Below are 25,712 nucleotides of genomic sequence, written 5' to 3' on the forward strand. Positions count from 1 at the left end.
TAGAGTCATCATTATCATTTTCAGCACTGGCCTGGTAATTAAAATGCAAATGTCTTCAAATGAATGCGTGTACACGTCACAAGGAAGCGCCGTCATTAATTCTCCAGGTAGGCCAGCGACGACCGTGTTTTATTTTTTTTCCCAACTCTTTCGACGAATATCTGTTATTGCTTGAGTAGAACAACAATATAAAAAAAACCTATTTGTTTATGATATTAATAAATAATCGGTGTAACTAGGATGGATTGACTTTCTGATACGAGCTTTGATCGAAGCCAATAAACGTTTTAAACCTCTGTTTAAGGCCGGATTAGGTGCGATTCATTAATGAAAATAAAATGAAAAGAATCAATTATAATAACTTTAACAGACTGCATGAAATATTAATAAGTAAACAAGCCTTGCTAATGTAACAGCTAATTACAGGTATCTTCTTACTTTTATTTATACCAGTAGAGTAAAAAATTCTCTTTAAAAAAAATGAGGCATTCAAATTTAGTTTTTTCTCTCATAATTTAAACTTAGATGCAGCCAGTAGGGTACCGTAAACTGGGGCTACTTGCATACCTTCTTAACATATTTTTTAATATACTGGGATAATTTTACAGCTCTGAAAAAATTACCTTATACCGACCTATTCAAGGGCTACCCATGGCTGGTATAAAAATTGGAAGAATCTACCCATGGGTCCCAGAAAGACAATTTTGGGATGTGGAAGTTACTACATCATTGGTAAAACTTGCATATTTATAGAGAATATTTGGATAAATTGCATTCTAAGAGATATTTTGTGCATGTTACTTCTTAGTCATATAAAGAAAAAAAGAAACTTTTTTTTATATAAGGGTCATCGTTCAATCAAAGCAATTAAAAAAAAATCAAATTCTGTATAAAGTTTTCTCCTACTCATATTTTAGTAAAATAAGGTGATTTTTTGGAAAAAAACGCAAATGTAATAAAATAAAAACACTGGCAAATTATTGTCAATTTGGAAGTCTTTGTCAGTATCACCAATATTGTATTACTAATCCTCACAGCAATCGCACTCAAAATAATGGTCTTTGCTATCTTTTTTTAAAAGGTCATAAATCCATGCGCGACATTTGGTGTATTGCATTCAATTAATTGCGCCTCTGTAGTTTTTTTGATTAATATTACAGATACTACATTGGGAATTTTCTTCTTAACTTCCTCTTGGTCTTCCTGGAATAAAATTGCTGTGTACATGGCAAAACCCTAGACAGTCGCAGTTTTTTTTGGCTCTCGTTCGAGATTCCTTAGGAACTTTTGGAGGATTTTCAGAAATATTAGGGTCCGTAATAGTGCAAAACTCATTACTTTTAGGACTTTTTTTTCCGTTTTAAATTTTTTATCGACATATGTGCCACGGTACTCTTTTAACAAATCAAGCAAGCTGTTGTCTAAGATCCTATCGACGCCTGATCTTCTAGTCTATCAGGAATGCTTTTTAGATCATCGTCAGGATTCGCAGAATGCAAATCAATTGCTCTAAATCCTGATTTGTGATTATCTGTCATATTTTGACTTTTTCCACAATCTGTCCAGTAAGTTCGAAAATCATTCTTTCGGTATACAGCTATGGAAACAAGACTCCTTTCTCCACTGATCATTTTCATTACATTGACGCACAGCTACATCAAGGGGCTGCATTAAATGCGTTGTTTTAGCTAAGAAGGGAATTATGTAGCTATAATTTGTATCACATGCCTCTATTACCCTTAGTGTGAAATGGCTTGCCAGGTTATTACCAACGAGTACTTTTTGGTTGTTATTCTTTCTTTTTTCCGCGACGTGAGGCAGGAAACGCTGGAAAAAATACATTGTGCATAAGTCTATGTCGAACCATCCGCTCAGACTACTTGCATATTTTGTTCCTTTGAACTGGACGCAAGGTTCACGTTGCGTTTAGTTTAAAGCTATATACAGTCATTGGTGGTAAGTCTTCATTGGTATTTCGACAATCCAATAAATTGATGATAGCACGGGAGTGCTCCTGAATTCTTTCCATTCGGTTCGTATTTCTTGGCCTCATCTTCCTGAAGCTAGGATTATCAGTCACGATTGTTTTGTCATAATTACATAAACTTTAGCTAATATTATTGCTAAGTCAATATCATCTAAGAAATTTAAAAATTCGTAACGATTAACTGATGCTCTGAATCTCTTTATGTATGAAGCTATCTTCAGGCCTGAGTGGTTCGTTTTTATAAATGATTCTAAGAAATTAGTTCCTGGGAAGTTATTTTTGAATATTCGAAGAATTCTTTCTTCTTTATACAAGAATTTTTTTATTACGTCACGACCTTTATGATACATTTAAATGTGCATCAAGAAGTTTTCGACCTAACGTATTCCATTTTACTGTGAAAGTTTGAGGTGCTACTTTTCTTGACATACTTGCATTTACTGCACTTACTGCTTGGCGAGTTTTTTTGGAATTACGAACCATTTTTAATTTTTTACCGGAAATAAACCGAAAATAAAAAATAAATAAAACACGCGGTGTTTAAATTACCCCGTGGCGGGCAAGTAGCCCCATGGTTATATAGTTATATACAATCAGGAAGCTACGACTAAAATTTAAAGAGATGCATCTAAAGTTACATTAAAATACCCAACTTAACCATTAAAAATTGTGTTTTCCTAATAACAAAAATTACTAGGATTTCTAAAATTAATACAAATTGATTTTCTTGTGACCCTCATGAACAATTAAAGCGAAAAGATTACTCATAGAAAAAATTATCTGAACTTATCTTTAAATTGTAAAACATAAATTTCAAACCTAATTGCTGTCTTCAGTGAGAAGACATACCATGTTATTTGAAATAGAAATTCATACTTAGAAGAAACCTGAAAAGAGAAAGAAAGTCAATAATTTCACTGATAGCACAGTCTTAATAAAGCTCTATCATATTAAGAAATAAACTCATGCATAAAAGAGTGATAGTCAATAAAAACATAATCCTTCTGTGTGAAAATGTAAATCTCTATTTGGCATTCTTAAGAACTCGATAATACGTTGATAAGACTAAGCTCTTGCTTTACTTTAATGACGAACGAAACCTAATCGAGAAAAAACATAACAAAGAACATATCGGTATCGTATACCGTATATATCGTATCGAACTACTAATTGGACCTTGATCCTTTCTTTTTATTATTATTATAATGGTGTCCTTATGCTTATAAAAAACTTGAGAAGATGTAACTGAAAAAGTTACCCACTTCACAGAAAGTACAGTCCCAACAGAAGCTCTATCTATGTAGTGTCGTGTTGTTTAATGGGATGCCCATGTTCTAAGTATGTCTTAAATAAGGTGGGTGACAGGCATATTTGATTAATTCCTTTAGTGGCTCTGAATCCATTTGTGATTTGCATTCCCATTTTGAGATGTGCCATACTCTCATCGTAGAGGTTCTTTTACTGCTTTTATGAGAGTTGCACTAATAATTATTTGTTCATAGGCATGGCATGACATTGCTGATTTTGAAGGACACTATCGAAGGCTTTCTTAAGGTCCACATATAGGAAAAGTATTTGAATGAATTCAATGAATCAAAATATCATTCCTGTTTGAATGCGAGCTTTTTTGAAACAGGATTGCTGAAGCAGGTGTTGATACAGTTTGTTAGTTTGAGTTTTGACTAATTCTGCTAAGATATTTCCAGGCCCTGGTAGTTTTTGATTTTTCCAAGATTTGCATATTGTTTGAACTCGTTGAGCGTTACGCTATCTTAGGAATCTTATCTTATCTTTATAATTTACAAGCTCTCTATACTCTTCTGATTTCCTAAGAAAGCGTTGACCCTGATACACTTAGTTTTCCATGTTTTGTTTTTTCTAGGTTATCTTTCTCTTTACTTTTGCTTGACCTTTGTTGTATTTCGTTTTTCCTTTATCGGATTTTAAGTTTAAGAAGTTCCTGTACTTGTTTCTCTTTTCCTTAATATCTCTTTCAATATAGTAAGGTTTTCCTTGTTGTTTCCTTTCTTGATATCCCAATGGTGGATTCATGCTTATAAAAAGCCTGAAAAATACACTAACTTCACAGAAAGCACAATCCGGAATCAGGAAAGAGGCATACAAGAGTGTGATAGACAATAAAAATGTAGACCTTCTAGTGAGAGGTAGATCTGAAGTAAATATTTAAATTACCTGATACACCTAAAAGAAGTATTATATAGGTCGAACACGGGAGCGGTACGAGACGAGTCAATGATACTCTCTCTGACACCTTCTCGACTGCTGCTGAGTTGAGACAAGGCTGCATTTTATCTCCCCTTCTCTTCAATATACATATATACAAAATATATTACGGAAATTTTTATAAATAACAATCCAATTTATAGACACAACTTAAAAGTTAGAATATAATTCATAGTACTCACTATAGATAATTTACCAAAAATTATTCTGATTCTTATTTTTCATATTATCTCAATTAAACAATGAAACGACAAATTTTACTAGACGACAAATTAGGCCTGTGTTCAAATTTTTTCATTTCCTACATTGATACAAAGACAAACAAGAAGTTTTTGTTTCCTTTGTAAGTAAATAAATATGTTATTCTACTATAAGGAGCAGAGGAGCGGAGGAAGCACAAGTAGTAACTAGGAGGAAATTAAAAATTGCAAAACAAATGGATCGACTTTTAGTGGATTATATTTTATGACAAATGGCAACTATGTAAACTGATAATCAAAAATAATTAACAAATGCACTTTAAATTACTTTATCAGTAACTTTTTAAAACTATTATAATTTCTTGTAATAAACTGTGTTAGTTCAATATTTAAATTTTTTTGGTTATCACTTCCCTCAATTTTTATTATTAAATTTTGCGGTAAATTCTTAAGAATTTTCGGAAGCAAAAATAATATATTTCTTTGCAAATGAGATTTGTTAAAAAAATATGATCGTATTTCATTATTTCTTTTAGAACGGGTGCTATAATGATGATCAAGCTCAGTGAAAATATGTTTTGTTTTTTTGTTGAAATAACTTTAATATTAATAAATAAGACTTGTATTCACAAATAATCCTCGTAGGTTTAAAACATTAAATTCAGAATAAAGATTAATTGTAGGATACTGGCTATTTTTATATAGATATCGCTAATACAATATTAAGGAGAATTTGGAAAAATACAAAAATGACATTGCTGTTGGCGGCACAAAAGTTACAACCTATGATACGCGGATGTACCCTGATAATAGTAAAAGACGAGCATGAACTTATTAACATAATGCATAAGCCAGATGAGTACTGCTAGAGAGTGCGGCCTAAAAACTATAATTAAAAAATTGTTGACATTACAAAAGTTGCTGTTTATCAAGTGGTTAATCGGGTTGAAAATTTAGGACCTGTCATCACCAATACAAGAGATTTCGAAGTTGAAATCCATAGGCGTATCGTTATCGTACGAAACTCACTCGTATTATATGGAAGGGCTCTTTTATCATAATTAACACCAAACTCAGCTTATAAAAACTCCGTTTTCCATTTTCCTCATAATGATTTATGCAACAGAGACATAGATAATAAAAACGATAGACCATCGCAGAATTGAGAAGAATGAATAGACATAGAAGAATGACAGCACACCGCACCAACGAGTCAAATCTAGAACAACTGCAAAAACCTATCATCAAGCAAGCACAAATCTAACAGTATTTAGAATACTTCGAACACATTGACAGATCAGAAGCAATGGACAAGCTCATTATAGATAAAAAATAAATGGACAAAGATCAAAAAGACTTAGCTTTGGTATGATTTTAGTAGTATAATTATAATCTCAGACAGTTTATTTATTTCATTCAGATCTCATTTAAATTATGTAAGAATTTGCATTATTGCTTGTATTTCCGGTATTGGGTCATGGTAATAGGTGGCTGATTGGTATGCAAGGGCTTCCTCAAAGACATGTAGTTCTGCTACAAAATGAAGAAAGCAACGGGAAAAAATGTATATGTTATCCTGACTAACCTATCCCTTTGTTATCAAATACTGTTATTTGTGTGTAGGGTACAGTTTATTGAAAAAGTATTTGAAGAGATTGCTGAGCTGATCTAACGTATTGATTTAAAGTTATCAATGAAAATTATTTATACGTTCACTATATAATTACTAATTACTATATAGTGAACTAATTCTAAAACTTACTATGCGAGTAATTATATAACTTCATTATAAATCTAATAGAGAAAAAACTTTATAGAGAAACTAATAAAATTTTAACACAACTAATAATGAGATATTTATCTTTTTTTTACATTATTATATTGCTGTCTAAGAAGCTTCTAATATGTTTTTGTTTTTAAATTTCAGATCTGGAATATGGGAAAACAGTAGACTATATGAAGACATCGTAAAACATCTTGAAAGGTAAGTGCCTTTCTGTGGATATATTAATTTTAAACAGGTAGTAATAAAACGAATTTACAATAATTAGAGTAAGAGTCGTGGTCGTTTAAAAAAAAGCAAGATGGTGGCTATAGCTTTCGCTAAAATACATGGCATTTAAATAAATTACAACCTAAAACACGTAAATCAGAAACGTATTTATACATATCCATGAGTCGAATAACATTTATTTCGCCAATTTTAACGCTAATTTTTCCGTCGATTGCGTGATGACTCTTCTCCGAACGAATCACGCTACTCAAGTTTGGTTTGGCTCCAAAGTGCACCGGCTCTGCCATTCATAACGTTGAAAAGCGGACCAATCTTTTAAAAATAACCGATGGGACGGACGTATTAAAGGTCCGTGGCGCAGCAGTAGCCACTGATGTTATGATCACTTTTATATTTATTACATCAGAACGGTCTACTAAAGATCCGACACACGCGAATTGTCAATAACAATAATTAACTAATTGGCTCATTTACATAAGGCGGTAAATTTGCTAGTCAATACGCGGTCGAATTCGATGTTAAAATTGTTGTTCTGTGATGTTGGGTTGGGTGGATTGCGTTTTTAAAAACCTGGTAGTCTGTTTATTTGATTTAATTAAATTCGGGTCAAGTTGAACATTAAGAACTGTATACATATGAGAAGTACATTCTACTAGATGTATTCAAGGTATAAGACTTAAAGGTAAAGACGAAAAAAATTAAAATAATGTGTATTTTCTTATTATTTACTATCCAGATTCTTATTTTGTATTTGTACAATTTTTATTCTTAATTTTTACATGTAATTCATGATATGAACTTAAGTAAATGATGAATTCTGTGTGACAAACTCTTAGAAATAACAAAAATATTGCAGCTATGGTATCCCAGGACCTGCACGTATTAGCTGTCCATTGCACTAATAAAGTATTTAACTTAAAAAAGTAAAGTTAATTTATAAGAGACTTCCAGTAGGAAGAAAAAATTATTATTAGAAACTTTCTTTCAAAGAGATGTTTTTTTAATACAACACTTCCATAGTCAACTGAGTTTTTTGACAAATTAATTTTCCTCTTTAATTAGGTTACTACTAGCAAAATTGAAGTTGCGAATAGTACGTCGTAATTGGAAGCTTTGCTTTGATCGAATTTAATGCAAATTTTCTTAAATATTATTGATCTTTTCACTAAGATAGTTGAATAAGATTTAAGGAAATCTGCATTAAAGTAACTTTTTAAGAAGATCAACAGTAAGTTCAATAAGATTTTAGGAAAAAAATTAATAGAAAAAATGTATTTCCTGTTGCTGAATTTCTAATTAAATATTTCGAGAAGTATGGATCTTTAACGTTTGAGGTGAAAATATTTATAAAAAAACGGACTTCTTTTCAGACTACTAGCGAATTATGCGAGACATTTTTAGACTATGATATCTAAATAACGATTATGATAACTAATAACGATTGATATTTAAAGGACACATTTTTGCCCTTATATATGGTATTTATAGAGGTTATGGTGGAGGTACCCTTAAGATTTCGTTATAGAAACAACTAAAGTGGTATTCCTTCATATGAAGATGATCTACACTCTTAGAGACTTTTTTATTTTTATCATGTAGAACTGGTTACCATAAATCCTAGACTTTAATACCGCACAAACTTTTTTTTGAATAATAAATGTTAGTTACAAGAAAATTACAGTTATATGTATCATCGGTATCGACAAAAAAATCTACGTGAATTTGTAACATGTAAACCTAATTTATTATTTTTTAGAGAAATAGCAGATTCAGAGTGTTAAAAGCTTGGCAATTAGCTAACAAAAGCAAAAAAGTATACATCCCGTCATTAGTGACTTGCTCTATAGTATTTAATAAAGCAGTAGCATCGCTATTCCCCCTTCAGTTTCAAAATTGTCTTTTAGGTTTTACAAGTGTAATGCAGATAATATAATACTTTGCAACCTGAAGTTCAACCTTAGATTAAAATAACTCACTTATATTTGCTTTTAAGCCACTCATCTAGTTAATATCGAATTACAAATGAAATACATTTAGTTCAAGTTCAGTATTTAGTTAATAAATTATTGATTTATTTAATCAACATCAAAAATTTTGTTGAATGTTTATACATTTTTTAAAGCTCTGCACGCGCACTTTATTTAGCTTATGCCAATTATTATTTTACTTAATAGATAATTTGTATAAAGCTTGTTTTCCTTCACGATAGCTGCGGTATATATATCAGCTATCCATCCAGGTTACTTATTTTATTTTAAAAATAATTAATTTATTTTATCAAATTTAAATCATTAATAGTTTGCCGAGGAATTATAATCAGGTGTCCATGTAAAGACTTTAAGTTAATATTTTCATATTTCCTGAAATAGCTGGGTTGGATTGCGAATTAAATATTTTATTTATTTTGCAAATATGTATTAACACTAATTTATGATCCGCTATGAGGTCACAACAGTTCTCACTCACTACTGTTAAATCAATAGTGCGCTGATATGTGCTTTTTTATATATGATTCTTATAGGAACATTAAAAATTTGCCTTAAGGCAAAACTATCCAAAAGATTATTGAATCACATCACATTTTTTACAAAAAATGTCTGACATGTTAGACCTTTTTTTGTGAATTACATACAGCGAAGATATTATTTTTATTTTAAAACTTACCAACATATTAGCTTTTCTACTGAATTACAAGGATTAAAAATGCAGAAACGTTCCTTAAGTACGTTGCAACTCCTTAACCTGCAGTTCCATCTCACTTACCATTTTTAACAAAATGATAATTAGGAATATTTATATTTTTAGTAAAATCACAGATTGCTTAGCTTAACGAGTCACACTCTGAAATTGTTTCTTAAAGTCATTAATTCAGAGAGACACTGATCGCAACCCAAGTGTGGGTTCAGAACCATTATGATTAGAATAAAGATGTAGTGATATGTTTCATAGCGTACGAAAAAGCATTTGATAAAGTGCAACATTATACACTCTTTTAAATACTGGGGCGACTTAAGATAGATCAAAAAGACATACGTCTTATTAAAAACTTATACTGGAACCAATCAGCTAAATTTAGATTTGACAACGAAATTACAAAGGTACAGAAAATCTTTATAACATTAACTCTGAAAATATCTTTTAAGAAGTTCTTGAAGGACAATAATTAGGCATCAAGGCAAATGGCACATAGATCATCAATATACGGTATGCAGATGACACAGTTCTAATAGCAGATGATAAGAATGACCTCCAAAGGCTCCGGGACATAGCTGAAATGCATTGCTAATTTATGGGCATTAACATAAACATGAAAAAGGTAAAATTCCTATTAATCACCCACCAACTAGATTGATTAGATTGTGAACGAGTAAAAAAAAAGAACTATCTGGACCTTGGTTATGTTAAAACTGGTCTTTAGAGGTAAATATCAAAGGTTAGATACAAAAAGCGAGAAGCTCATTCATGAAATTCAAAAACATTTATACGAACTGTGATTTTGAACAGTAGCATGCACAGCGAATAGGCTGTAAGCATTTCGGAGTGGATTTATTGAAGAAAGTTGAAAGTCTTATTAATAGCAAGTGAAAGCAATGAGGAACTTTTAAAGAAGAGAATACGAAGGAAAATAACAGCATTATTACTAATGTGTGGTACGCAATGAAACGATATTATTAGAACAAAAAATTAAAGGAAGAAAGGGTTTAGGGAGAAAGGGAATTTCGGGAGTCCGAAATATGAAACATTAGACAGAAATAGGAACCACATGAGAATTAATTCACAGCACCAGAGATATGAAAAAATGGTCAGAAGTGATTACAAACATCTATTAATAAATAGCAGCGGAAGAAGAATTTAATATCGGCTCTCACTTACTGCGATTAAATCAAAATATTTATTGGAATTAATAAATTCCTTAAAATTAATATACTTTATCGTGCTACTCCTCGGAGCGGAAGAAAATGTCGGTGGACGCATTTAGAGAACCATATGTTTTGCAATGTAAATATTGCAAATATTGGCGTACATATATTTTTGCCTCTATATTATTCATAATCCTTTTTCAAAAATGAAACTCGCAATCACCAACTTTACAAGAGTTGACACAGTCTTTTTTTATCAAGAAAAGCTGTGTTCAAGACAGGGAAGAAATAGATAGCTTTCACGTCAGTGTTGTACTAAGAAAATTGACGATGGATGCATTTAAAGAATCATATGTCTAGGAATGTACATACTGTAAATTTTGATGTTTATATATTTTTGCCCCTAGATATAATGTTCCTGAGTCTTTTTCAAAAATGAAACTCGCAATCGCCAACTTAACAAGCTTTTTTCATCAAGGGAAGCTGTATTTAAGAAAGGGAAGAAATAGATAGCTTTTATGTCGATGTTGTATGGAAGGGAATTGACGATCGCGACTTCAGAATGCTCTTTTAAATTAACGAGAAACTTCGCTTTACTCTTAGATTTAGACCAATGAAAAGTTATTGGGTTGTAACCAGCTTTTTGGGATCGTTCGAATTTTCGCCCCGTTCAAAATATTAATTGCGGTATTTTTGTTGGAATAGTTCTATAATTCTAGAATTATTTTTGTTGGCAGTTTTTAGAGGTGATGCATGATTATCTACGCTAAAATAAATATTTCTACAGATTAAAATTTAATTTAGCAATAATTGCACTATAATTGTAAGCTGTAGTCTGAATTTGTGACTGAAAATATAACAAGTTAAACTTAAGTCTAATATTTACTGTAGAAACTTTTCTTAATTTCTTTTCTTAATTTTTCACGCAAACTCTTAATATTATCTTATTCATTTATATAAAATAATATACGTAGTTGATATTATTAATTAAAATGAATAATATCCGGTATAGTTTTCTCAATTAATAAAAAAAAAACTTATTTTTTTATCATCCCATACGACGCATGCTCAGACTAAGATATAAATTAAAAATTAAAATTGCTTACTTTTTGTTTTGGTTTCCAAATTATGGCAGTGCTATATCATTATTATGATATAATATGAAAACGAAATCTATTGCACTTAAAATAAACATAATTGTGTATTTTTGTACATTTTATGTAATAAATAGTAAAATAAAGAAACAAAATATATTAAATGTAAAATGTTAATATTAGCCAAAAACTGTAACTTGTAAAATACCCATTAAACAAATAAAATTAAAGGTTTTAATAAAACAAAATGTAAAGATTTTATGCATAATTTTATTGCATATTTTACTTTATCCTAACAATATAATTTTACCTCTGATTGTCGACATTATAACAGAATATGAGTTCCCTGAATAAGTTATCAGATATTAGTAGGTCGGTTATTTTTCTTTCTGAATCATTAAGTTTACGTTGGTTACTAAATTTTAATCACGCATCCAAGAGTTCTCAAAAATAACTGCAATAGGAGGGGTTTTGTATTGTTTTGTCTCTGAGTTTTTTCCTTTTGAGGCATTTGTTGCAGTGCATATGTTGATACTGATTTACTGCACAGCTCAATCAAATTAGAAAATCATACAATATGTATACTGTTTTATACATATCGTTTGATTTTTCTTCCACGCCATAGATTAAAAAAAAAGTCTCAAGCCTTGATTTTGATTCGGATGACATTATCGGTTTTTCATAAAATCTTACTTATTGATGTACACTATCTCAAAACTCTTTCAGCTTGCTATGTAAAACTCAATTTATAGTACCGACTTGCTTAGCTCTACCACAATCCTCGGTACAGATTGTCTGCAGACCAGCGTCAAACTTAATAGCTCTTCAATACGTGCTTGTAGTTCATTTACTCCTTTGTGAATATTAAATGTTTTGTAAAGCTAGTATAGAGTTGATAGACTATTAATTTTATAATTTTTTATACAAATCTATTTCAAATATATTACTATTGATAACTAAACTATTTGGCAAATTAGTATTCTTGTGCATTTGTAAGGATACGAGACCATCCCTGCGATATTAAAACGTTTATCTAAATTGGTTTTATTAGACAGGTTGGAGAAATGAAAAAAGAAGAGAAAATCATCTAATTATCTCAATCATTTAATTATCAGCATATTCATTTAGGGCTTCTACTATATTTTGCAATACAAAAAAAGGCATTTATAAAGATATTTGCAAGACGAATTGAAAAGTCCAGTTTATCAAAAAAATACATTGATCAATAAAGTTCAAATTAATCAATTAGCCTAAAGAAAAAATTAAAAAACAAATTGTAGTTATTATTTAACTTATTGAAAATATTCTCAATAAAATGCACGTTTATTAAATCGAGAAGCTTAAACCGTTAATATATCAGATTGAAAATAAAATTCTACAACAGTCGTCTTTCTGCCCTTCGTATTCGATTCAGATCCCCACCGATTCGATTTGAAAAGCAAACTAAATCCACTTAAAAACGTGCTGACTTCTGCTTTTCAAGTGGCAGATTTTTGTTGGAATATGTAAATTTTAAGTTGAAATGTCGTCCATCATTCGCAGGCTCGAACGATGCGGATGGGGAAATTTATACCTTTTTAAGTTCCTCAGTCTTTCCCCGTATTTGGAATAAAATATTGGATTACCGCGTCTTTTTCCGATGGATAAAAAGTTTTTTGATGACTTTCGTGCTTCCGAGTGAAATTTTCGCCGCCTTATTTTAAAATAATATTTACTTTAGGGATAACTTAAAGTTTAATAAACAAGCACAAACAAAAAAACAACATGTCTGTCGATGAACTGATACCGGCACATAACTAATCGACTTTTACTTTTTAATGAATTCCAAAGGCCATCGTTCTGTCCTCATTAACGACATAATCTGACATTTACCGAGGGACAATATCAGCTGTTGATCTTGAGATGCTCGCCGCCGTTAGTGACAAATTAGACAATTTAAGTTGTTACCTGACTATTCTTTATTTTATTAATACTCTTAGATGTAAATTCAGAGTTGTCCTTTTATATAGGGTGGCTCATCGATAATGTGCCGAAAATTACACACTGAAGAGAAAAGCATTGTTGAAAATAACGTAAATCAGCTTGTATAAAATTTATTAGCGAGGAAGGATAACTTTTAATGCACCTTATTCTAGATAACTTTAAGAGCGTCTTGTGCAGCGATTTCCTAAAAAGTTGATCGGAGCTTTCAAGGACTTGATAGTTCTTGGCCAGCGTGATCCCCGGATTTAACACAGTACTTTTTTTAAATCTGACCAGCAGTTACGAAAATGTATAATGGCTACATTAATCAGTATTACATCAGAGATGTTTTAGGTCTACCATTAGAAGATCGTACTATTTAAACACAACAGATACCGAGATTTTTATGCTTTGGTTTTTCATCTTGGGCACCTGTATATTGGCATAAGGTATATCTTTTAAATGTAACTGGTTATTAAATTTGTTTTTTTTTGGACACACATATTCTTTGTGTAATGCAACCGATATTCTAAAGGTTCGTTCTGTAGATTGCTTAAAAGCCCTTTACAAATTATCAATGGGTTGAACTTTTAAGAATTAACCCTTCACGAACTACTAGTTTTCTTATGTTTTTGACTGAAAAGCGAACATAAAACGGATGAATTCGCTTTATTATACTAGTAAAAATAATTCTATTCAAAGTTTGTTTTTAATTTACTTATATCGCTGTTAAAATAAATTATTAGTAACAAAATAAATCTGAATAAACAATCGGTTTGCCAACACCAAGGGGGCTTTCACTTCATCACAAAATCACTCACAATTAACTTTTTCGTAGTATATGAATACGTTTGCCATAGTATTATTTAAAGTTATAATAATTGCAAATTATAATAGTTTGTAAACATTTTCATTGGATTTATGATTAGTTTATTAAACCAAATTATAAACGTATTTTTGAATAACTTATTCACTAAATAACGTAAAGTTTTTGTCTATAAAGTCGTTGGTATAAGGTTAATGGTTATAAGGTTGTCGGAACTTTAAAGTCTACAAACTTTGTGTATTATGCTTATTTGTTAAAAATGCATTTGGTCAGAATTAAAATGCAAATTAAGTCCAGCAGAAAATATTTAGTATTATTTGAATACATCTTAGTGTTTAACAGACAAACTAAATACAATATTTTTACTTACTTTAATACATGATATTCTAATTAATATATTAACGGCCCACCTGATTTTAATACTTATAATATAACTTTATTAGTGCCACTGTAGTACTTATCAATAATTACTAAAGCTTATAAAAAAATCACCTGCCCATTTAATTGCTGGTGCACATTAATTGTAGCCACTGTGCGAATAAAGCTGTGAATTAACAAGTATCTTGACCACAAATAACTGCGCCAATATTTAATTATTCATGGGTACTATCTGTTTGCTTTATACCTTATAAATTATTTTATTTATTTATTCCTTTAGCATAATCAAAAGCACTTGTGATAATAGTAAAAAATACAATACAATATTAAATTTATACTGAAAATATCATGCTTACTTGTCTTGACAGGTAATTAATTAAAAAAAGCATTATTAATAATTACACTTTACAAAATTAACTGATATCAATTGTCGAGAAACATGACGGGACTCGGCGGGGTGCCAAGAAGTTTGCTATAATTAATTTATATGAATTTGTTAATTATAACTTAATTCTAAAATTAAGAGAAATACATTTAAATTGAATATATTTGCATTTATTAAATTTTATTCCTTTGTTCTTTTTATTGAAAGTTGTAAAACTGGGCTATTTTAAACAAATTATGGGCACAATTATAGACATAAAAATATTAAAAAGTAATAAATCATTAGTATTAATTAATACTAATTTATAATAGATCATAAATATATTAAAACTTTACATTTATTAACATAATATAATTATCATTATTTTTAAAGGGTCAGTTACAGCGCAACATTTTTGATGATTTGTTAATAAAGTGTTTTTATCAATTAAGTGTGAATATAGACACGTATTCTAAGCTTTAAAGATACTTAAATTTCTGTAAACTGCTACACTTCTCCATCTAGGAACTGTGAACAATCCAGAGTTGGTATTAGGAAGAAAAAGGAATTGATGAAGTCTTTGAGTAGTGCTTAGTGAGTAGTGCTTAAATTACGGCCGCTAGGTTTAAATACCTGGGAAAAATGTATGGTTTATCCAACGAGATAAAGTCTCTTAGAACAGACTGCATCATTGGCTTTGCGAAGACGAATTGTCGGTGGCGAATAACGGTTTATCATAAGACCTATTTGCACAACAGCTCCCTTGAATGCCTATTACCCTCCAAATTCACATTTTAATCTTTTCATATATTCTGATTATCACTAAGTCGGAAATTTTCCTTATTTATTTATTATAGGTAGTAGTTGGTTAAATAGTTTTAAATATTTACATTATGAAAATTATGACATCAATTAGATTAAAATCACCATAACAAGTTCGTATTTTTTATCTAGGTGCAAATATAGAGCAAATATCACTAAACGACCTGGTAGAATACACGATATCTCACCATAAAATCACCAGACACCCTAAGATATTCACAGAAACATAGCAATTGGTGACCGAGGAAAGCAAATTAGAAAAGGACTTACTAAAAAACCGAGAAATCAATAAAAAAATTAATACAGCTATCCATAAAGATTCCAGGACTCATATTACAAATATGATAAAATAATGTATACCAAGATAGTCATGGATTCAAAGTGAAACGCTGTATCAATAACAAAATTAATGCTGATAATAGTTGAACAATTCTACACAATACTATACAAAAAATATCCTAGGCCTCCAATCACTAACATCGATTCAAAGGAAATCTGGAGAGTACAGACTGACAATAGAATTTCTTAAATATGGATCTTCATCATATAGATCTCTACTGAAGAAAATAAAAAAATAATATAAGCTTTAATAGTTGCAAAAAAAAATTAAGCAAGGAATATTATAATTATGGCAAAACACAATAATCACCCTTATCCATAAAAAAGAAAACAACTCGAAAATTACTCTCTTATCACATTTCTACAAATTATTCATAAAAGTACTTATCAACGTTCAAGTTCGATTTTTATCAACCTCCAGGGCAAGCAGGGTTCAGAAGAGCAAGGTTGACATCTCCAGGTGTCCGCGCACTCATAAAAAAAAGCAGCGAGTTCTCTCTATTTAGCCTTAGTAGATTGTAATTATAATAAGGCAGTTAAATCTATAGAACTGATCGTTATTTTGAAAGTTATTGATTACAGGCACTCGGGAATAATAAAATTCATATACAACAGCTACAATGACTGACAAATGATACCAAATGACAACAACGAAAAAAATTAAAGTGAAAAGAGAAATCCGATGGAGAGCTACTGTCCCAAAAACTTCTTACATTAGAAGACATCTGCAAGACGCTGGATTGCGCAGAAAGTGGAACTGGGGTGGATCGTAAAATGCCCAACCATTTGCAATTTGGTAATGTCATTGTTATCATTGCCTGATCATCAAGGAATACTCGAACAACTACATCATGCATCTGCAAAAGTAGGCCTTCGAATGAATCTTTCCCAAACTTAAATTTTAAGCCTAAACGAAGAACAAATCGTTTAAGAATATGTATATTAGGGGCATGCCATACGCGTCGGCAAAAAAAAACAAACAGCCGAAATTTCGAGAAAGATCAAATTTAAAAGGACAGTTTTTAAAGTGAACTATATATTTAGGAGCTGCAAAATTCCGAACAGTCTAAAAAGAGACGTTTTTCATAAATACGATTTGCCGGAACGATAGCGGATTACTTGGAGATGATCACGGTGATTACACAAAGTGCCAGCAGACTAAGGCTAAGTCAGAGACCTATGAAAAGAGCCATTATGGGCATCATATTAGAGACGAACGTCGTGGATAAACAAAAGTAATTGACATTATCAAGAAAATAGCTAAATGGTCTTAGGCAGGAAACTTAGCCAAATAGCCAGAGGAAAGATTATCATATTAAAGACTACAAATAACAAAATGCTTAGTTGATTGACCTCCTAAGACATTTACTGACGACACTTGTGCCAAAGCTGGTAAAAGCTAGATAAAGAGGTGCTCTCTTAAACCCAAAACAATTACAAGAATTTAAAGTAGGCCTACATCCTGCAGTGGATAGGTAACGAACTTTACATATACATTATATCTTAATTATTAATATATAATGTATATATAAAGTTCGTTTAAGTCCAGATCAGAAAGGTAATTGGCGTACTTACTGGATAATGCACATGAAGGTAATATGGACAGATATTATATATATCAAGCTCAACTTCTATGTATATTATCTGATGAGAACAATAAGCTATTAGGTAAAAGAGCTAAGTCCTTATTCTATTAGTACTTCTTTACTAATTAATTAACTCATTGTTATTTTCTTATGATATAGGAAATATTTTATAAAAAGTTAATTTTATTAAGAGATAAATTAATACATATAATTTGGTCATTCTAAAGCCTATACATATATTCAAACTGTATTTTAAATACTTTGAAATATATTCTAAATTTAGCTAGATTTACACAAAAAGCGTTAGTTGAGATAATGCTAGTTAAATCTTCAAAAAGTCCATAATTATCGATGGTTTAACTCTAAATTATTCCAAAATTAATTAAAACTATTTTTGTCAGGATCTACCTTTAAAATATGTTTTATATTATGACGATCTATAATTATCAAAACAATAATTTTATCAGTACTATTCCAAGTTATTGGTTATGTTAGAGAAGTGACTGTAATCGGAGCAGAGTCGAAACATATGTGTCATATGTGTGGGTAGCCTTGAATCGAACTAAATTTGCTATATTCTAATCTGTTAGTCATATAAAAACGTCTTATTCACTAAGAATGTGCCAAAAACTACTTTTCTTATTTGGTATAAGTTTACATCTGCTACGTTTTGGATTGCGTATGCTTTATTAGAAGAAGAAGACAGCAATTGACGTCAGGTGCTCAAACAGTAATGCAAAAAGGATCAAGATATGAATTTTTCATTATAAAGTAGACATCGAAAAATGAAAATGCTCTGTCAATCTTATCAGACGGCTATGTGTATTTGTTATTGCATATACATGTAACGATTGTCCTGAATATGAATAAATTATATCTTCTATTTATCTTTAAATTGTAAAATACTCTTAAAGTAATAACATATATAACACATTTGTTCATTTTATAACTTTTTTGTTCATTTAAATAAAAAAAAGACTTTGACTTTAGTGACAGCATACTTTTTTTCCAAGGCTCGTAAATTAAGTAATTTGGTCGGGTGTCAAAATAATCTAAAAACATTTAATGGCCTTAAAAACTTATGATAAGTAATCACATAATTTGGAAATCAAAGCTACTAATGACTAAAAGTAATTACGATAAAAGTAACTAACTTAAAATAGCACCGGACTATTTTAAATTTAAAAAGTTAATCTAATATCTATATACCAGATAACATAATTAAAATATATTGATTTTCTTAAAAATTCCCTTATTAAAGTAAATGTTTTTGATACACATTTGGTCAGTTATTAATCTTATTAACCTTTAAAAACTTGATGCTAAACATCTTCAAAATAATAATAAGCAATGTATAGAGCTTTATTCCTTAAACTTATAATACGAACTAAACTACTTTCATTCCCAAAAAATTAAAACGTACACCTAACGGCTCGTAATTATCTTCTTAATAATAAAAGTTGAAACGCCCTGTTCTGTTCGTCTATTCTTCCATCGCCGACTTATTACAATCAGAATTCAATCAAATAGCATCAACTCGCGGCTACCGTTTCATATTCTGATTACTATCAACGTTATGTTGCGTTTAAATTGTCTCTATGACTAATCAAAAACGCGATGAAAGCTTCATATTATTAATACGTTGTACAGAACCGTAGTTAGATCATGTCGATGTCGGGTCGAAATTCTTTCACGGTTAAAAATTAATCGAGATTGTTTAATTTTTTTATGTATTTAAAATTTTGATTTAGATACGTATTAAATTGCTTTTGCTATTTCATAGAAACAACTATTTAGTTTTTAGGAGTTATTATTGTATTTCTGAAATGATATTGCGTTATTTATTAATGGTTTCGTTACTGTTTAAAGACAGTTATATTTTCGGCGTTTCTCAGAACTGTAAAATGCGAGTATAGTTTTTTACAATTATCGAAGAGAATAAAGTTTGTTATATTATTTATAGCCTTAGGTAAATTTGTTTATAGATTTTGGCCGTGTACATAATAAAAATTTATAAGTGTACATAAGGAAAATTAAAGGCATATCCTCAGCTTATTAGAATCTGATCAAAGTAATTTTTAGTAATTATTTTTTAAATATAGCAACTTTACCACTAAATTCAAGCACTCTAACCTAAAAAAATCCATGCAGCTCTCATTTTTTGTCGGTGTGTATGTGAGTGTGGTTTATGCCAAATGTTAAAAATTAAAATGTTTATATTTAAATACAAGTTAGATAACAAGTATTATTACTCGGTCCATTAGAAGTAGCTTAAAGTGAATCTCCATGTGATCCCCGCTTTATTTACTATCGTACTAAGATGAAGTCATAAAAATGGATTAATTTTTAGGAAATAAAATCTTGAGAAGTTACCTACATAAAAACTTTAGAATTATTTTACTGGAACGCCTCTATCAGGTGTTCGGTTAATATTGACTACCTTTAATACAATTCAAGAACCAAATTGTATATGTATAACCACCCTAAGGTATGAATACTAGACTAAATAATACTTGCACCTAATATGAATATTACTATAACTTTTCGTACAGTTTAAATCATCTTTAAATATATTAAATTTTTGCAGCATTTAAAAACTATTATTAAATGATATATACTATCTGATGATGGTTATTTGGAAACAAATTAGAGTCAATTTTAGACATTTCAGGTCATTTATGGGAAAACTCTCAGATCAGTTAATTGTTGATTTTATATAAAAATTTTTTCTAAGAGTGTCACCCTCCGAATGCCAACCCTCAAGAGGGATAAAGACTCACTCTTAAAATCTTAAATGAGAAGAAAGGGCAAGTGATTTTAAAGGTATAATTTTAACTAGGCTATAAACCCCCTGTTTATATCGCTACGGTCTTCTTTGATCTCTAATTAGTTTCAATTTCTTTAAATTATTACCAGCCACTCGAGTAAATTCTGAATATGCTGATCCTGGCCCCTTTTGAACAAAACTTATACAATAGTAGAAGTTTTGTTCAAAAGGCTCTCGAACATCAGCACCTGTGGCGTGATTTAGTGACATTCATCAATTATTCGCTATTGCAGATCTTCAGTGGTATTGGTTGGGCGCCATAAATTTAAGTTTTTAAGTGGCTTTATAAAATGTATTTAATGGAGTTAGATCCAGAGAACATGGAGGCCACTCAATATTTTTTCTTCTTCCGATTCTTTGACCTGCAAATATTTAATCCAAATACTGATAAATAGTCAGTGCAAAATGGGGTCGTGCGCCGCCTTGTTGGAGTATTAAATTATTTTTTACGTTGATCGTCATTTTTAATCAACTTTTTTTAATAAAAGGCATTTTCTTATAATTCGAAACATATTTCTGCGGTTAAAGTAAAAAGAAGAGCTTAGTTACCAAAAATGCTAGACTATACATTCTGATTTTCCGTATGTTGCTGACGCACTTTATGATATATTCTGGCATTTAAATCAAACCAATCACGACAGTTGTACTGGTTTACTGTACCATTTGAGCAAAAATGTATTCATCAGAAAAACACACATTAATAGAGAAGCCGAACAATAAGCCACTATAATGAGAAGTTGTGGCACTGTCTGACGAGCACTCATACATAAATGACCTGTTGATTAACTCATTCCGGTTTAGTCATGCCAAACTCTTGTGAAAAATTGTAAAAAAATAACAAAATGTATAATTACAAGCAATACAGCTTGTACCAAGAAGTAGCCACATACACGTACAGGTTTTTACGTAAAATAATTAAGACTATATAGCATTTTACATGGGGATACACCTATTTAGCTCCCAGAGGCTTGGGAGCTTTAATATACTGTAAAATTATGCATAATGAATGCGATATCATTGCTTTTCAACATTAAAAATGTCTGCAATTGGAATATTATTAGGCTTGGGGATCAATAAAATAAAAGTCCAAGCCTTTTTAAATTTGCCGACGTTTCGCAAAAATATTTACATCCTCAGGGCGCTAAAATACAATAATAATAATAATAATTAAATAACAGAAAAAAAAGTGTTTGTATAGTTAAAACTTAATTTTAATTGAAATTAAAATAAATAAAACCTGATTTTCCTATTTTGGATACAACCAACGTTAGACACACACCTATGATACAAGTAAGATTTTTTTTCTCTTATTTGTTATTATTATATTTTAGCGCCCTGAGGATGCATTTTCGAATACATTTTGCAAAACTTCGGCAAAATTGAATAGGCTTGAACTTTAATTTTATTGATCCCTTAACGCAACAATATTTCAAACGATATAACATTAAGGAAGCACGAAATCAAAAAATTGTCAAATTCAACGCAATCTCAATGAGGTGAAAGAATTATTCTCCGTGGAAAAAACTTTAATATACCCAATTGTAATTTGAGCCAACGGTCTAAGTACAACGATACCTAAAAACACAACTAGAAAAACATTTAAACAATTGAAAACATTAATACAGCTAAAAGCCAAGAATAAGATAGCTGCAATAACATCATTAGTAATTCCTCTAATCCAGTACAGTATAGACATCATCCGATGGACTCAAGAAGAAGTAAGGAACCTAGATGTGTAAACAAGAAAACTACTCACTATTGAGTATTGATTACTGTTTAATCCATTTAGAAAATGCTTTAAAAAATGCTTAACAACTTATCATAAGTAAATGCATCAACGAGCATCTTAACCATAGCAGTGAAGTTAAAGAAACGAAAGATCTTAACCCAAGCAGGTATAAAACAAAACAAGTTAAGGAGATTAAGCAACATCTGAAACAGCAAACTGAAAAATAGAAATCCCAACCCATACATTTTCAGCTTGCAAAAGAGATGAAAAAAATACCCCAGACATGCATCATATGACCCCAGCATATTACGTGGCTGTGCACATCTAAAAACAGAAATAGAAGCACTGATAACAGTGTGCCAAAATCAAGCCATCGCAACATATTATATGAAGGTAAAAATATTTAAAACTATGCTGTGAATAAAAATGGGGACTCTGCGGTACCTTCAGTGAAACCATCCCTTACATCCTGGCCAAACAGGAATACCTGAACCGGCACAACACAGTAGCAAAACACTTTCATTTTGCGATCTGTAAATACTAGCTGTTCATATATACATCTGTTACATAGAAGTAAGTAAGAAAAGGTACCAGCATGACCCGGATCCTAAGATTGACACTGCTGAAGTTACCATGCGACATCCACATTCACACAGACAGAATAATGATAAAAATTAAGTCGGACTTAGTGACTAAGGACAAGAAAAAGAAAGGAATATGCACTCCAAAGTATTACCATTGGTGCAACTGGCCGTATCTTTAAGATGACATTAGAACTGGTAAAAGAAGTTTCAGGGAAATTTTTTTTTCCGGTTGGTCCCAACTTTGTTTCTATATTCTAGATGTTTTAGATTTTTATAAAAAATTAATAAAATTAGAGTAATTATGTAGTCTAAAATGAGGATATAAATAAATTCGTTACACTTTATTTAAAAAAATATATAACTTTATTTATAAATATTAAAACCTCCATAGTTCGTCTCTGCTTAATCTCGCTCATCCGACACACTGAAATAGGCCTTTAAGAAGCTGCGTGGCTCGTTTAAGAAATCCCCGACTCATTGTTTCTTTTCCAGTAGTTTAACCCTTTTGCTTTGATGTAATCATTGCCCTTCCCGTCGACTTGTTTCATTATTATTTCATTATTTTCATTTCTGTTGCAGACGCGTTGCTTAATATTACAGCAGGGGGAGGGAAACAGGGGAGATATAAAAGTTCTACAGGTAAAAAGGGTGAATCGCGAGTAAGAAATATCATAATTTATTAATTTAAAAAAATAAGAAGATATTTAGTAGAGACACCAATTAAAGCAGATGCGCAGAGAGTATTTTGACTAAAAAAAATAGTTGGTGGATCGGGTAAAATAAAATAATGCTAACGGAAATTCTTAAGTTAATTTTCTGTAACTAAAATAACTTGGCTTCAGATATATTTGTGTAATATATCTGAAACCTTTCTCAATATACAAGAGACTATACTCGTTATTATATTAAAAAACGCCCCTTCCTGAGCAGCCCCTTATTCCCAAAATGTGGGAGATAACAAATGTAGACAGGCTGATGATTTTTAAAAATGCCTCTCTTTGCCGAGACCAAAAAATGTGTTCGCTAACTGAATTAAAAGGCGGCAGCTCCTGTATTTCGCAGCTGCGGCTCCATCAAGATTGGTTGACAAATGACTAACTGAATTTTGCCTTTTTCATTCTTATTAGTACGACAGTATAAAAAATAATACAGACATAGTATTTTAATTATTATAGTAGAGATGCTATAATATAATAATTAATTACATTTTGCACTATTTTTAAATATAGGATTTATGAATAAAGTCACAAGTTTATAGATTTTTGACTTAGCGTAATAAAATTACCTCAAATTGACTAAAATCATAAATCTTAGAAATATACTACTATTCTGGAGATTTGCTTATGCAAAACTATTAAAAAATCATCATACACAAGTTCCTAGAGATGCTTCTACCTATTTTACCAAGAAATGTGTTTTTCCAAAATTATAATTATCTTGCCAATGTTCCTTTTACTACAGCTTTTGTAATTTCAAAATTTTCATGTAAGTACACTACTACTTAAAATAGCTATGAAAATCAATTTTTAATAATTATCGAGGGCCATTGTATACCTTTATATATTCGGAAATAAGCTTTCTATGTATCCCGCGGGGGTTTTCATTATCCCTACCTTCCCCAACTTCGACTTGATGGGTATTTGTTAACAAGGAGCAACATTTCGTAAAATACAATTATAATATTAGATTAGCGGGGAAGATAAGATCTTGGCCCGTGAATTATTCTTGAAGGAAAGGGAGAGCGGCTGAGAAAGCGTCCGGTAAGTGAATTAATTATGGCCTGGATGGCTTAAGGAAAAAATGAGGTGACGAAGCTTATATTTAATTGTGTTTTAATAATATTTTCCAAATTCTCTTGTATACAGAGTATTAGGTAAACATGCGGTAAATTTCAAGGGGTTATTTCTTAGTCTATTATAAGAATATTTTGTCCTAATTCTGAAATGAAAAGATCTTTTATTTCAAAGATATAGGGTAAACAAAATTTGCAAAAACCATATTCAATATACGCCAATGAATTTATCATATTGAATATAACTTAGAACGGCTGTTTTATCTACTAATATATAAGTGGATTTCACTTGAATACGTCTTATCAGGGAAATTTGTTTGGCATTTCTTTATTAGTTAGTAAAATATTCCACCATGTATACGTACGCCAAGATGAATTTCATAGACTTATGATGTCCATTCATTAGAAGGTAGATAGTCTAAGTATGAAAAATTGCCAATACTGAAAGTAATTTATTGGATAGTATGGACAATTCTTTAGGGTAATATTTTATTGTATCTTCTATCTGCAAATCATCGTTCTCGTATTGCATTATGTCAATGGCTTTTGCAAAACAAGGTTCTTATCTTTTTGAACGTTTGGGTAGGAATTATGAGTATCTATCTTACTGGACCGATATTTCGACCAACAAGATTTACTGGCAAAATGTATCGTAACTTTTTGGAAAAAAACACTGCTGGAGTTTCTGGAGGATGTACCATTGATTTATGCACGATGGTGTACCAGTACATTTCAGTTTGGTTGCTTGTGATTTCTTAACAGCAACCTACGAGATCACTGGAATATTTGAGCTAAGTCACACGAATGAGCTGCTCGATGCCCAGACCTTAACCCCCCTGGATTAGTTTGTATAGGGGTCTCTGAAGGCATTAGTTTACGCTACTTCGTAGACAATTTCGATAAATTGCGAAATCGGATAATTGTTGGATGTAATAAGATTAGAAAGTGTGAGTGCTGAACTATGACGAGAAGATTGAATCTCAATTTTTATTTAGCTTATATTGTCGAAACAAAAGACTTTTTCAGAAATTATCATATCATATTATATCATTTGTCTCTGGTGATTTTGATTTTGTGTGATACGGGAAGGAAATATATATAATT

The 25,712-nt window shown here is 30.7% G+C and overlaps 1 protein-coding gene across 3 annotated transcripts in view; it reads left to right on the forward strand.

The window, feature by feature from the left end:
• Positions 1-25,712, forward strand: part of LOC126744587 (dachshund homolog 2) — an 842,630-nt gene that overhangs the window by 191,881 nt on the left and 625,037 nt on the right. For all 3 annotated transcript variants that reach the window (XM_050452086.1, XM_050452088.1, XM_050452087.1), the window contains exon 4: positions 6,359-6,415. In XM_050452086.1, coding sequence (XP_050308043.1) covers positions 6,359-6,415 — 57 coding nt within the window. The remainder of the gene's footprint in view (positions 1-6,358; positions 6,416-25,712) is intronic.

Source organism: Anthonomus grandis, chromosome 14, assembly GCF_022605725.1.
Source record: "Anthonomus grandis grandis chromosome 14, icAntGran1.3, whole genome shotgun sequence".
Taxonomy (NCBI): Eukaryota; Metazoa; Arthropoda; class Insecta; order Coleoptera; family Curculionidae; genus Anthonomus; species Anthonomus grandis.